Genomic DNA, 14,688 nt, shown 5'->3' with positions numbered 1-14,688 from the left:
CGGACTTTGAAGTCCGAAGTGTATTGATAACAAGGAACCTTGCAGTTCGGACTTTAAAGTCCGAACAGCAGGAAAAACTGCAAAGCTAAGAAACAAGGAAAACAATTAAAAACAAAAGGAAAAGAATGAAACGAACTAACCGACCGAGTCGATTAGGCTCTCCTGAAGACCATAAGGTACAAAATGGACCAGTTTCGTAGGGTTGCCTCATGATTTTGGCCATGCTGAAATCGAGGACAATAGCTAGCTCTGACTGGGGAACAAGCTACACCACCTGAAGCTTGTAGAATCCATAACTCTGAGTGCCTGTATCCATTGGGCTATAGAGTCAAGCGACAAAAAGACTGAAAAGAAAATTTTTTACATATTTTACATGAAAGTGTAACTTCCTTTACATCACTCTTCATTGAGTAAAGAGCTTCAAATGTTCTCCACTATGAGGTAGCGAGAATGGAGTACCATCTGCATATGCAAGTAAGTAGCTATGCTCGCCACATACTTCATGAATAGTGAAGGGACCTCTCCATAAGGAATCAAACTTTCCATGCAAACCCTTTGGTTCCCTCTTGTCCCATAACAAGACTTGATCACGAACTGAGAAGTCACAAGAAGTTGTTTTCCTATCGAACAATGCCTTCACTTGGCTTTGGTGTGCAGCAATCCTATCTACCACTTCAGCCCTTGTTTCTTCCAGCTAAGAAAGAAACATGATTTGCTTATCCAGTGATTCGCTTATCTCGACGTTCTAGTGCTTTGGGATGCACGACAGGGCCATGCCTAGTGTAAACCTGCCCACCCAGACGCGCTCGTGATGTCGGTTTGTGCACACGAGGAACAAAATCAATTCTAGCCAATCTTGCAACTTTTCCTTGCAAGCAACTGACGGTTTTTTGAGCAGGCAAAAAAATGCTACTAATTGAAAATGGCTTCAATTCCTCAAAAACCGAGATAGGCCATTGTAGAGGAGTCTCACGCAACCCCATGAGATCAAACAGATCAACTATATGTGTTGTGGATTGGAAGAAACAGTCTGTCAAATTTTGACAATTTTTTGGACTCAGGGCACTTGAGAGATCGCACCGGTAGGGTATGACTCTCGACGTTCTAATGCTTTGGGATGCACAACAGGGCCATGCCAAGCATAAACCTGCCCACTCGGATGCACTCACTACATTGGTTTGTGCACACGAGGAACAGAATCAATTCTAGCCAATCTTGCAACTTTTCCTTGCCAGCAACTGACGATTTTTTGAGCAAGCGAAAAAATGCTACTAATTGAAAATGGCTTCGAGTCCTCAAAAACTGAGATAGGCCATTGTAGAGAAGCCTCATGCAACCCCATGGGATCAAACAAATCAACAGTATGTGTCGTGGATTGGAAGAAACAGTCCATCAAATTTTGATAATTTTTTGGACTCAGGGCACTTGAGAGATCGCACTGGTAGGGTATGACTCTCGATGTTCTGGTGCTTTGGGATGCACGACAGGGCCATGCCTAGCATAAACCTGCCCACCCAGATGCGCTTGCGATGTTGGTTTGTGCACACGAGGAACAAAATTTGACCATTGCGAGCGTGAGGGCGCTCTCTCACCAAACACATTGTTGTTTATATTCATATTGTCGATTTTTGTTGTTTATATTCATATTGTTAATTACATATGCAAATATTCATTTAAATTTATAAAAGGGCAGCCACCAAATACAGCGAATATAAATAATGAACTGAATACAAGGAGTTTTGTAGAGTTAATTCAACATTTTAGAAATTTTATCAAATCATATTCCACGATTGCAATGCTTTATATCATATATTTTTGTTGTTTATATTCATATTGTTGATTACATATGCAAATATTCATTTAAATTTATAAAAGGACAACCACAAAATACAATGAATACAAAATAATGAACTCATTACACATTTATTGGATCGAATATCGATATTTATATATAAAAAAAAAGGCATGTCTGCCAAGTCAATACAAGTATTACAAAAATGTGGCATACGCCATGTCCAAATCGATATACAATAAAAATGTAGAATATATCTACATGTATTGGTCATTCTATGACCAAAACTAACACTATATGATCCTAAACTTGTGGTGGATCATCAAAATCAAGCCTCTTCGGTGCAGTACGTGGCTCTGTAGATGGTTGCAAAACCACAATTCAAAAGCCAAGTTAGAATTCTTTTGTAGAAAATAGTTCACAATTAACATCATAACTATGCATTTAACTTTAATTCCTTTGCAATTGAAATGTAGATTACCTCATTGGCTGATCCAGGAGCTAATGTCTTCGCTCTCCTCTCCTTGTCACTCTTAGGAGTTTTCTTGAAGACATACTTAAATTGATCCACGTTTTGGCCGTACCGCGAAGGAGTCTATTGTAGATTAAATGTACAATTAATACAATGTACTAACATAAATATATCAAAAACACTTAAAAGCTATAATATAGAGAACAATGACGTACCTGTGCCTGAGATGCTTCTCCAATGGACTAAGGATGTCTCATCATCGATGTAGAAACTAACGCTATTACCTATACAAAAAATGTACAAAGATTAAATACAATTAATATAATGATAAGTATTGAAGGTTGAAAACAATTAATTTTACATATCAAACAAAAGTGTACCAGATCCTTAGATGCTTCTCCAATGCAAGGAGGAGGGTTCGCCATTGACGAATTAGGTATGGATTTTCCTGTATGAAAAAATTATAAGATTATAATATATCACAAGTTCACATGTACGCGTGAATATAATCATGAAATCAAGAAAATAAAGTAGAGATACATACCTCCGCCCTCTCTTCATCCGCGGGTGAATCAGGTGCATTCAACATATCCACAAAGCTCAATGGCCGATGTACATGTAAAATAGATTAAAAAACACTAATCAATCTACAAACCCCAACTAATACTTGATTTTAACATTTTCAAACAATTGTACAACTAAAAATGTGTTCAATTACCTTCTTCACACGTTTTGGCATCTTCGAGGAATTCTTTTTCTTAGGATGAGCCCTAGACGCGGAGGGGGTACCCTAAAAACACAAAATTAACATGAGATATTAGTACAGATAATAAATTAAACATAATTTTAAAAATCTAAAATGAAATGACTTGCATATTCCATCAAAACAATACATAAAAAGAGTTGTACAAAATATGATAGCGTATAGCCTTGTAGGCCAAAATCGATCGCGGAGAGCGTGACGTCATCAATCTGGGACATTTCATCCCCTGTCAACACCTACAAACCAGAAATTGGACCAAGCATTAAAGATAGTTAGTATATCTTGTATTTTTTTGAATTCAAAGTGTACTATTCTATTTTAACATGTTACAAAATTTATACCTCAGGCATCGAAGTTGTAGCTATGGTAACTGGGGGAGGAGTATGGGATACCGCTGCTGCATCCTAAAATGCATATTATTTGTCTCAATTTAAATCGATGTATAAATGAAAACTCATTTATGTAATTACAAATTTAAAGTGACTGATAAATAAAATGTTATGAATTCAAATCAACACACCTGTGTCTGTGGCTCATGGGCAAACACCATGTCCATCAACTCATCTGTCAGCGTGACATCCTCAACCATGTGAGCCTGACATCTACAACCGCAAATCGTGCATAGATGATATGAGTATCCATCTGCACCGGTTGCATCATCTATCTTCGAGCATATCCCTGAGCAACTGACACACATATGCTCGATGGGCTCTTTGTCGCCCTCTAACGGCTCATCATCCAATACAATAGGGTGTGCTAATGATGTCCCGTGCTGGATGATGGCACCAGTCAATGTTGTGGCCACCTGAAGAGTCTATAGCTCCATCGACTCTTTCAGATCTAATGGGACAACCTGATGCACCTTGCGTTTGGGTGCTAGGGGGCGACGACTCTCCATGGCTAATCACCTATGGGCTCCAGGTCTATCTTGGGCAGAGCCACCACCTCTACCATGAAACTCTCTCATGTCAAAATAGTTTGGCCGCACATTGAGCACAAACTCATAATATATTTTTCTCAAAAAATATAATGGCACCTCATAATTATTACAAGGTGGATCATCAAAGACCATCCACCACCTCTACCAAAAAAGATTCTTCATCTGCACATTGGTACACCAATGTATGGGAAACCTCTTTGCATTAAGAGGTAATGACTGACCAGTTTTGGGATCAACAAAAAGGGCACATATTTGTTGTTTCAAAATATTTTTGTTTTTTACTCCATCGTATGATAGCCCATTGGCATAGAATTGACGACACCTATCCCTAAAGCTTCCCCATTTGGTATTTTTTGTGGAAAGAGCTATGGCACCACTAGCTAATGTTTCTAGGCTAGTGGTGAGGGATTGATGATGATCAATTTCAGAAGTTTTCAATTTTACAATCAGTCTATTGATTTTAGGCGTATTTTGTCCTAACTGATTAATTAATTCTTCCTGTGTTTCAGTTCTGCGGTCAAAAGGAGGAATTGGGGGTTGTTCTTGTGTGTTTTCAGGAGGTGCATTTGGTTGTTCTTGTGGGTTTTCAGGAGGTGCATATGGTTGTTCTTGTTCTAGATTAGAAGAATTTGATTTTTGAAACAAAAAATGAAAAAACCTAATCAAAATTAATGAAATTAAATTCAAAATGTAAAACAAATTGCATAAACCGGAAAGAAAGACAAAAATAAACAAAAACTAACCTTGATCCATAGCCTGGAGGACAAATAGCACCCCGTTCACGGTTTAGGTTAGAAAATGAGAAAAAATGAAGTAAAAAATGCGTTTTATGGGTAAATGAGACCCAATTTTTTTTTTAAACTTTTTTTACCAGGCACCGCGTACGTGGTATTATTTGGATTATTAGCGCGTACGTGCTCATTTTCCTATAAGCAATGCGTACGCACTAATTTTCCTAGGCGTAGCGCATATGCGCTCATTTTCCTAAAAGCAGTGCGTACACGCTACCTTTTCTAAACTCGGGAAGAACAAACCTAAGTGCATACGCGGGAATTTGAAATTTTAAAACCACGTACGCGCTGCCTATTTTTCCAAGTTTTTTTTGGGTGGTGTCCACTTTTCTGACCACCATCTTTGTGCACACGCCCAGTAGTAGTAGTAGTAGTAGTAGTAATAATAATAATAATAATAATAATAATAATAATAATAATAATAATAATAATAATAATAATAATAATAATAATAATAATAATAGCAAGTCATATCAAGGTCCAAAAAGAGGGTTATGACAATATTGAAATAAATGTTGAATAGATATACCTCAAATGTGTAATTGTTGATGATGATGCAATACTCTTTGAATGAAATGGCATGACAAACACATGAACATGAAAAACCCTAATCACACACACATGCTTGCACAAGATTGATGTAATTTTACTGCACAATGCTTGAATGATTAATATGTAGCCTTGAAGATCTCTAAAAATGCTTGATTATGAATACCTCACGAATGCACAAATATTAAGGATAGATAATTAATGGAGTCTTATATCTAAAATGAACTGATATTATGTCTTTATATATGGTTCTTGAGATAATTTACCAATTAAGCCAATGTCCAATGGTCATGTGTAGGTACATGGATTAATTCCTAGTGGGGGGATACAACACCTGGCCCAATTCAAATTTGGGCCCAATTGAGAGGGGCAATGACATTTTAGGGTGCCATGGACCCTTTGCAAATAGGACCAAAATAAGGCACAAGGGATAAGGGTACCACACCATGGGACCCACCAATGAGTGTTCATAGCCTCAAAGATGGAGAATGGGGTCAAATTGAACCTAGAGAGGAAATGGGGATAGGACACGGTAAAGCAGAAGCACAAACATGAGGTGTATATTGGACCAGTGACAATTTACGATGCAACAACATTGTATATTTCCTTTAATCCTTAACAAAAAATATGTAATATTGTACCTCGCATTTGTAATTTTATACATATTATGAACTCATCCTTTTATAACCAAATGAAAGCTCATTTTTTTCAAAACAAAAAGCTAAAATTTTACCAATTGATCATAATTATATTTGATCTCATATTTCCCTTATGGTCACTAAACTCTTAAACCCTTATTGTGTGTTGACTATCTATAAACACTAAAATTTGACTAAAATCAATATAGTTAATTACACTAGGGTTAACTAGATTGACTCTTTTTTATCTATTCTATAATTGAGATTGTGCTTATTAATGCCTTTAGCGGTTTAACTCTAAATTTTTTTTATTGAAGACAAATAAAACACTTAAATAACTAATATAATACCATCTATGATAGTTAATACTGACAAAATTAATACAAAAAAATACTATAAAAAAGGAACCTCAGAAAAAAAAATTAGAACTAATTATGCTAGATCCTAGTACTTTGTATGGATGTCAATGCAATGTTCTACCATTATAGCATTTCAGATTGTATTTTCCCTTTGATCCTCTCCATCAAAATTGCATTTCAGATTGTATGTAGCTCCCATTTGTGGGCATGTGCTTTATCCAAACATTTTACACAAACTTTGAGTGAATAGTCAACTACGAAAGTGAATTGTCCTCTAGCCTCCTAATGGGTTCTCCAAACTATATTTTGATCCTCAATTTCTAATGGATTCTCCAACATCTATTTTTATTCTCAATTTCTAATGGATTCTCCAACCTCTATTTTGATCCTCGATTTCTAATAGTCAACTTGATAGTAAAATACGTATAGATCATAATATAATCTATATTTCTTTGAAAACATCAATCATGACTTTGATAACACAAATATAATATGACATCATTAATAGATATAGTTTACATATGTTCTAAATAAATTAAATTAAGAGAATCCCAAACAATATAATTTCGGGATATTGATTTCCCTTAAAAATAAATATTTAATAATATAACTGTTGGGAATGTGAAGCCCAACGATCACATGACCTTTCGTCTTCTCAACTCTTTAATTAATAGTTGAATATGAATACATATATAGATGTGTGCAATCCATATACTGATGTATTGGTGTATCGATTACTAGAAGTTATTCCCCGCTTTCTCGTGGATGTAGCTAGTTATGGTGAACCACGTAATTTGTTGTGTACTATGTTATGTGTTTGCTTTATATTTGTTTTCATCTTAGTTTAGTTGTTTCTTTTGTATGTTTTTTTATGCTTGTTTAAATCAATAATTAAAAATTTTCTACTTGTTTAAATCAATAATTAAATTTTTGTACATCTGATCTAATACTTATGTACAAATGGTCCAACAATTGTGTGTTATGGGTACCAATAAAGTTGCACAATTCTTATAATTAGTAACTTGTTTCTCAACTATTGGGTATACAAGTGAGTGACTATTAATGTAGTAGATGATTTTTCATTGGGATTTTAGTTAGCACATTCCAATGAACATTTTTGGAACATGGGTGGAAATGGGCCCCTTCCCTTATTTATTTACATTGGAAACAATTAGTGCACAAAACCTTTTTTTTCCTTTTTTTAAATTGCATCTCTTAAAGCACTTAATTCATTAAATCAAATATCAAGTATATTAATGGATTGAATGACACATTAGCACTATAATATATGTCATAAACTTTAGCCTTATTATAAATGTTTTGATTGGTTGATTTTATGAATGGTCACTGCAAAAATAAATTGTTGTTTATTTTTTATAAAAAATTACGATGCTTAAACTAAAGAGAATTCAAGAAATCCCAACTAACCAATCAAACAAAAATAAACTTGGAGCTTAAACTCCAATTACAAATCAACAATATTCTAAAGCAATTTCCATTAAACAAATAATACATTAAGGAGAAAGAAAAATCAGTTGTTACACACAATAACAACTATAAATGTTAAGTTTTTAGTTTTTGTAGTATAAGCCATTGTTGAAATGGTCTTGTTCGGGTATTTAGTTCCCTTAGTAGACTCTGGATTCAACCCATTAAAGTATTTGTAAATATCCATGTGCAATAAGATGTCTTTAAGGATACTAAATAAGAAAAAGACTCCAAATAGCACTCAATAGTGACCAATTACCATGCTTGTGATGCCTTGTATATATAAAGGACAAAGTTGTTTGTAGTTTTTTTATTAGATTGTGTAAGTTTTTTTAATGCCATCAACATTTCGGTTCACACTCCATGATCCATCATCAGGATGCAAGAGAGTTAAAGGAAAGAAATACAATGAGTTTCAAACCAAGGTTCTATTATAAAGAATGAAGAAAGTGTTACAAAGTGCTCCAATTTAAAGGTCAAAGTGTTACAAACTCACATTGGGAAACAACTAGACTTGTAATTCCATAAATAATTGTCTTCAAATGTATTTTTACTATGCCATATCATTTCTTCCATTCGATACAATAATCTATAACACAATGTGCTTGTCATAGGATAAAGAGAATCTACAAGCCTTTAATATAGTAGTCAATTTATGTATGAGAAAAAAAGGGGTCGCTAATACTAGGATAGTGTTGAGAAAAGTGAAGTCAACACTCTTGGAAATTAGAGTGGATATTCTATATAAAACTAAATAGGTAGTGAGGAGCTATTATTTGGAGCTTAATGGGTTGATGTCATTGAGAAAATCATGATTATTATTACACTACAATATATTTAGAGAATAGTTAGAAGGGATAGGTGTTCTGAGCAATCTATTTATCCTTCATGTTACAATTTGTAGAATACCAAGATTTTAAATTTGAAGTGACATTAGTTGATTATTACCTTGTGCACCCTTGGTCTCCTTGAGTTGTGCAACACAACTCTCGAGTTAACTGTCTCCCATGGATTCATTAAGTCTCGTAGTTGTATTGGGCATTAACAGGTTGATTTTTTGGTACAATGGCAACTGTGTTTCCAACATTTTTCATACCTTGCTTACATGATTCCATGTTAGACATATCCTTGTCATATAACATTTAATGCCTCTAAGCCTTAGCTAGTGGCACATACATGTTCCTCTATGCAACAAGCAACAAATAACCCTAGATAATTTAATCAATTTTTTCCTTGCTCTCTTCTTCATTGTAAGAGATTTTGAATATTTTTTAGAAATAAAATCCAACATCTTCAACTAGAGAAAATAGGTACTTTCCAACTAAGAGATAGATAAATCTTAATTTTTCATGCATGATAAAAATAGAGATGAGCAAAACCTTAGGAAAACTATTGATTGTATCTTCCACTTATTTTTTTCATAACTCTAATGCACCTTCATCCACAAAGAAACATAAGACTTTCTTATAAGTGAAGACATAATAAATAAGGTTTTAATTATAACGAGAAATGAATTATTTTTTAGAACAATAAAAGTTTATGTTGCATGCCTGCTTCATTGTATTAAATTTTATTTTAAAAATTTGCTTGGTTCTAAGTTGAGGGTTTGTAATTTTCAAGATGACATTAAGTGTATCATTGACAAGTTTTGAGAATCCCACTTGCATAAATCTAAGACAAATGTAACGAATTTAAGGAGTGAATAAGAATTGGAGAGAGTCTAAATGTTAACACGTATTTCATTTAATATGTTTTTTAGCATTGTCACTCTTTTACCTATAATGATCTCACATTTTCCTATTCATTAGGCCACTAGATTAGTTTTTACACAACATATATATTCAAATGGCATCATCAAAATTTCTACAACATCAATTAGAAAGCGAATCATCTTTTTTAGTCTCTACATTGTATTGCAATCCACATAAAGTATTATATTCTACCATAAAACTACATCAAAATATTATAAACTTTATTTAGTTGCTTCTCTTTAAATTAAAAAATTAGAGTAAAGTAATTAAAACTGTGACATTAAATTGGTGAGTATTAATTATAATAAATTGAGGCATAAAATATTGGTGTTGAAGGTATATGCATGATCAGACATGAGAAATAAATAGAAGTATTTGGAAGCTAATAAGAGATCATTTTGTTCAAAATATAATATAATACTTATAAAGTATTATAAATAAAATAATTATTTTATTTTCAAAATAATACTTAGAATATATATATATATATATATATATTTGAATATATAATATTACTTATTAATTGTGTCAATAAGTAAAATTTATTGTACTATGAACCATGCATATGTTAGGTGGCATTATTTAATAAATTAGTTATATAATTCAAAATTTTCAGACAAAAATAATTTAATATTTAATATAAAATTTCAAATGTATGAAGAAAGAAAAGGTAGGATTACAAAATCATAATTGAACTAGAGAGGTTCATCATATAAATTAATTACTAATGTTTTCTTTCCAAAAGAAATGTGAAACTTTTATTTATAGTTCGCTAAATAATTTAGATGATAACTTCATCATATGAATTTACACCTTTGAACAATATGCATTCATAGAAAAAAATATTTTCTTCTTGTACTGTGAGTAGAAGATTAAACAATGCTTATTACAAAAAAAGCAAGGATTAACTACTTGTGATCTAAACCTTTCTATCCATATATTCCCTTGTCATAGATTCCATTTCTGTTTCAAATGCTTTGACAATTGACATAGGCATGCACATCAGTATCTTAATTCCATCAGGCATGTGCTTAGGAGATTCGACAAAGATGAAATAATCTGGCATAGCTAACCCTTTCTCCATAGGTAGTAGAGAACTTACATTTTTTGCATCTCCCCAACCAAAGTCTACTTCATGAAATCCCAATCGCCTCCAGTCACTCAATGCAAGCAAATTATCTTGTTTTACATGCATATTTGATGTACATGAGCATGTCGCAATGTTTGGCTTCAAATATGCATCATTTAAAGATGACTTTGATCTTTTTATAATTTTTGTAGCTCGCAAAAGTGAACCATTTGTGAGGTCTTGTGCAATATCTATTGCACATCCCATTCCAATGGCATTACCATAGTATCCTTGTGGAAGTGGTAAATCAACTGATCTCCTCATATCCATCGCAAAGAGAAGCTTCACATTTTCATAACTTGAAATTTTAAGAGCCTTTGTCCTTGCTTTCCAAGCCAATGCTGAAACAACTTCAAATGTCGAGAAAAAATCTTTACTTTCTTCCATAAAGTATTTTTTGATACACTTTATTACATCATATTTGATAACTAGAGAGGCTTGAACTGATTCATCTATTATTGGAGGTTGGTGCAGGTTGTGTGTGCTTTCCATAATGGATTCAAAGTGATAAAATTGAAGTTTTATAGGGTCTTCTGGCTTCCATAGCTCTCTATTCCATATTGGTTCTAAAGAGGGCTTAATCTCTCCCCTCACCATTTCTGCAAGGCCTTTAAGAAACTGACATGCTCCTCCTCCATCACATATACTATGGTGGAAACTCACTCCCACAACAAAACCACCACATGTAAACCGAGTTACCTATATGAAGCATATATCTTATTAGAAATGGGTCTTTGTGAACCACTACTCATTAAACATGAATCTATGAGTTTGACTCGAATTGAATCCTGATAACAATATTATTATAAAAAAAGCAAGAAGAAGAATTACCTGAACAACCAGAAGATGGAAGTTCTCAATAGGAGTGGTCGAAAGTGGAAGTGAGAAAAGTAGCTGTTGAAATGATGGGTTGCCGTCATCAAAATCTCCAAGCTCTGAAAGACTGTTATCCGCCATTGCTTCCACAAACACAGCTCCCTCGCCTGTGCACTCCACTTCAACTTCCCCATTTTCTTTGCTTCTGAGGCGCCCAGCGAAAGGAAAGTAATACACCAACACTTTTGACAGAGCCTCTCGAATTATTTTTGCAGGATCAGCAGAAATACTGTGATGGGCATTGTAGACTAACAGTGAATTAAAGATATTGCCTCTTAAAAGGGGTAAGTTGTCAATGGAGGAGAGGGGGAGAATAGTTTTGGGAGAAGGCAGAGAAGGGGCCACCATGACTGGCTCAAAGCTCTTTACCTTCAACTCTATATACCCACTTCCAGTTTTCTCCATTCTTATTCTTCTGAGAATAGGAGAGAATGGGATGGAAACTAAAGCTCTTACTCTTCTTTTCTGAATTCGATTGGGAGTCTCAAACTCTGTGTTTAAAACAAGGTGTAGTAGAATCCATTTATACAGTAGGGCAGATGTTATATGCCGATTTTTAAACGTTTTAATCACATATTTTGTATGTGAATTTTAAACGATTTCAATAACATACTTTGTTCCAGCTGGATTTGAAAAGTTTTAGTGACCCGAATTCATTGAACACGAGCAATTTTAACAAGCCGAAAATGTCGGACTTTACCCAGCCGACAGCCTTCCCCTTGGTGATCACGTGTTTGTATTTTTAAATGTTTTTTTTTTGCATTATTAGGGGAAAAGATAAGGTACTCAATAATGTTCCAATGACAGAAGGGTCTATAGTCGACTATGTTCTCATTTTCGTTCATTCTTTGTTCATTCAATCTTTCAATTATTAATTGAACGGAAAATAGAAAAATGATAACTAAAAGTTTATTAATAAATTTCACATATACCAGCAGTCGTTCATTTGTATCAAAGTATTAAAAAAAATAGACTTTAATTGGTCCCCATAGTCATCATTTGTGCGTAAATATTGACAATTTTTGAGGTAGTTGTAGTGCATGGTTATTGGGCATCCTTAAGTAGGTATAAGCGACACTTTTAAATGGCCATTTTTTAACCCATTTGTGTATAACAGATCCCACAACATTTGTCTTTACTACCCAAAAGCTAGGACAATAGTTGTAAGCAATTAAGTTGCATATGAAGACAACCAAAAAAATTTGTTGAAATCTGATGTACTTTTTAGGATCTATGGGTGTGCAAGTTAGCTATCACAACCAATCGTCCTCTTCTCCTAGTTCTATCCATTCTTTTTTTTTTTATTCGTTCAACCATGGGAAAAAAAATTGAACATAGCTTCTATTTAGTTTTCTATGGTAAATAATTGTAAAAAATCATTTATTTGTTTTTTTATATCTTTGTGCACCCTAAGCTTTTAAACGGTGCATCAAATTTTGACGATTTTTTCTTCGTATGTGACCTAAGAACTTAGTGCTATTGTTTTGCCTTGTACATAGTTACAATGAACAAATTCTCTTTTGCCACATTAATTGTTCACTTTGACCACCACAGAATTTACACAACTAATCTAATACTTATGCACAAATGGTCCAGTAATTGTGTGTTATGGGTACCAATAAAGTTGCACAATTCCTCTAATTAGTAACTTTTTTCCCAACTATTCGGTACACAAGTGAGTAACTATTAAAACCTAGTAGACAATTTTTCAGTGGGCTTTTAGTTACTACATTCCAATGAACATTATTGGAACATGGGTGGCAATGGGCCCCTTCCCTTATTGATTAATATTGGAAACACTTAGTGCACAAATCATTTTTTGCCTTTTTTTAAATTACATGTCTTAAAGCACTTAATTCATTGAATCAAATATCAAGTATATTAATGGATTGAATGACACATTAGCACTATAATATATGTCATAAACTTTAGCCTTACTATATATGTTTTGATTAGTTGATTTTATGAATGGTCATTGCAAAAATAAATTGTTGTTTATTTTTTATAAAAATTTGTGATGCTTAAACTAAAGAGAATTCAAGAAATCACAACCAATAAATCAAACAAAAATAAACTTTGGAGCTTAAACTCCAACTGCAAATCAACAATAATCTATAGCAATTTTCATTAAACAAATAATACATTAAGGAGAAAGCAAAAGCATTTGTTACACACAATAACAACTATAAATGTTAGGTTTTTAGTTTTTATAGTATAATCCATTATTGAAATGGTCATGTTTAAGTAATTAGTTCCATTAGTACACTCTAGATTTAACCCATTAAAGTATTCAAATGAAAATAACCATGAAGTAAAATGTTTTTAACCATACTAAATAAGAAAAATACTCCCAGTAGCACTCAATAATGACCACTTACCACACTTGTGATGCCTTGTATAGATAAAGGACAAAGTGGTTTTTGGTTTTTTTATTAGCTTGTGTAAGCTTTTTTAACCATCAACCTTTCGGATCACACTCCATGATCCATCATCGAGATGCAACAGAGTTCAAGCAAAGAAATATAATGAGTTGCAAGCCAAGGTTCCAATATAAAGAATAGAGAAAGTGTTACAAAGTGCTCCAATTTAAAGGAAAAAGTATTACAAACACACGTTGGGAAACAACTAGACTTGTAATTCCATAAATAATTGTCTTCAAATGTATGTTTACTATGTCACATCATTGTTCCCTTCCATTCAATAATCTATTACACAATGAGCTTGTCATATCAACAACTCTATCGTCACTAATGTGCTTTCGTATTTGATTGTAGCTTGAATTTTTTTCACCATCAACTTTGTCTTGGGATCCAAGAGCACTGAGGGGGGGGTGGTGAATCAATGTTCTATTGGTAAGATAAGATTTTATCTTTTTATACCATACACATATAAACCGATAAACAAATAAACATACAACTTGAAGCAAATAAACCATCCACATGAATGAACACCATAACACAGAGAATTTATACATGGAAAACCTCAAAGAGGAAAAACCACAGTGGGATTTGTGACCCACAATATCAGTTCACTAGCCATATGAAAGATATTACATATAATGGTGGGCTACACATGCAAGAAGGCACACTGCCTAGACAACATTGCTCATCACTAAAAAGTCTCACTAACTACAAGCTTCT

General features: G+C 33.5%; 1 protein-coding gene across 1 annotated transcript; it reads right to left on the bottom strand.

Moving 5' to 3' along the window:
* Window positions 1–10,372: 10,372 nt before the first annotated feature.
* On the bottom strand, window positions 10,373–12,037 carry LOC131071271 (taxadien-5-alpha-ol O-acetyltransferase). Its single transcript, XM_058007042.2, has 2 exons — window positions 11,504–12,037; window positions 10,373–11,371 (listed from the first exon to the last, which is right to left on the bottom strand). The coding sequence occupies exons 1-2, from the start codon at window positions 11,951–11,953 to the stop codon at window positions 10,463–10,465; spliced, it is 1,359 nt and encodes a 452-aa protein (XP_057863025.2). The 5' UTR covers window positions 11,954–12,037; the 3' UTR covers window positions 10,373–10,462.
* Window positions 12,038–14,688: the final 2,651 nt, after the last annotated feature.

This window comes from Cryptomeria japonica, chromosome 8 (assembly GCF_030272615.1).
Source record: "Cryptomeria japonica chromosome 8, Sugi_1.0, whole genome shotgun sequence".
NCBI lineage: Eukaryota > Viridiplantae > Streptophyta > Pinopsida > Cupressales > Cupressaceae > Cryptomeria > Cryptomeria japonica.
The sequence above is the reverse complement of the archived record's forward strand: the minus strand, read 5'-3'. Positions and strand labels throughout refer to the sequence as shown.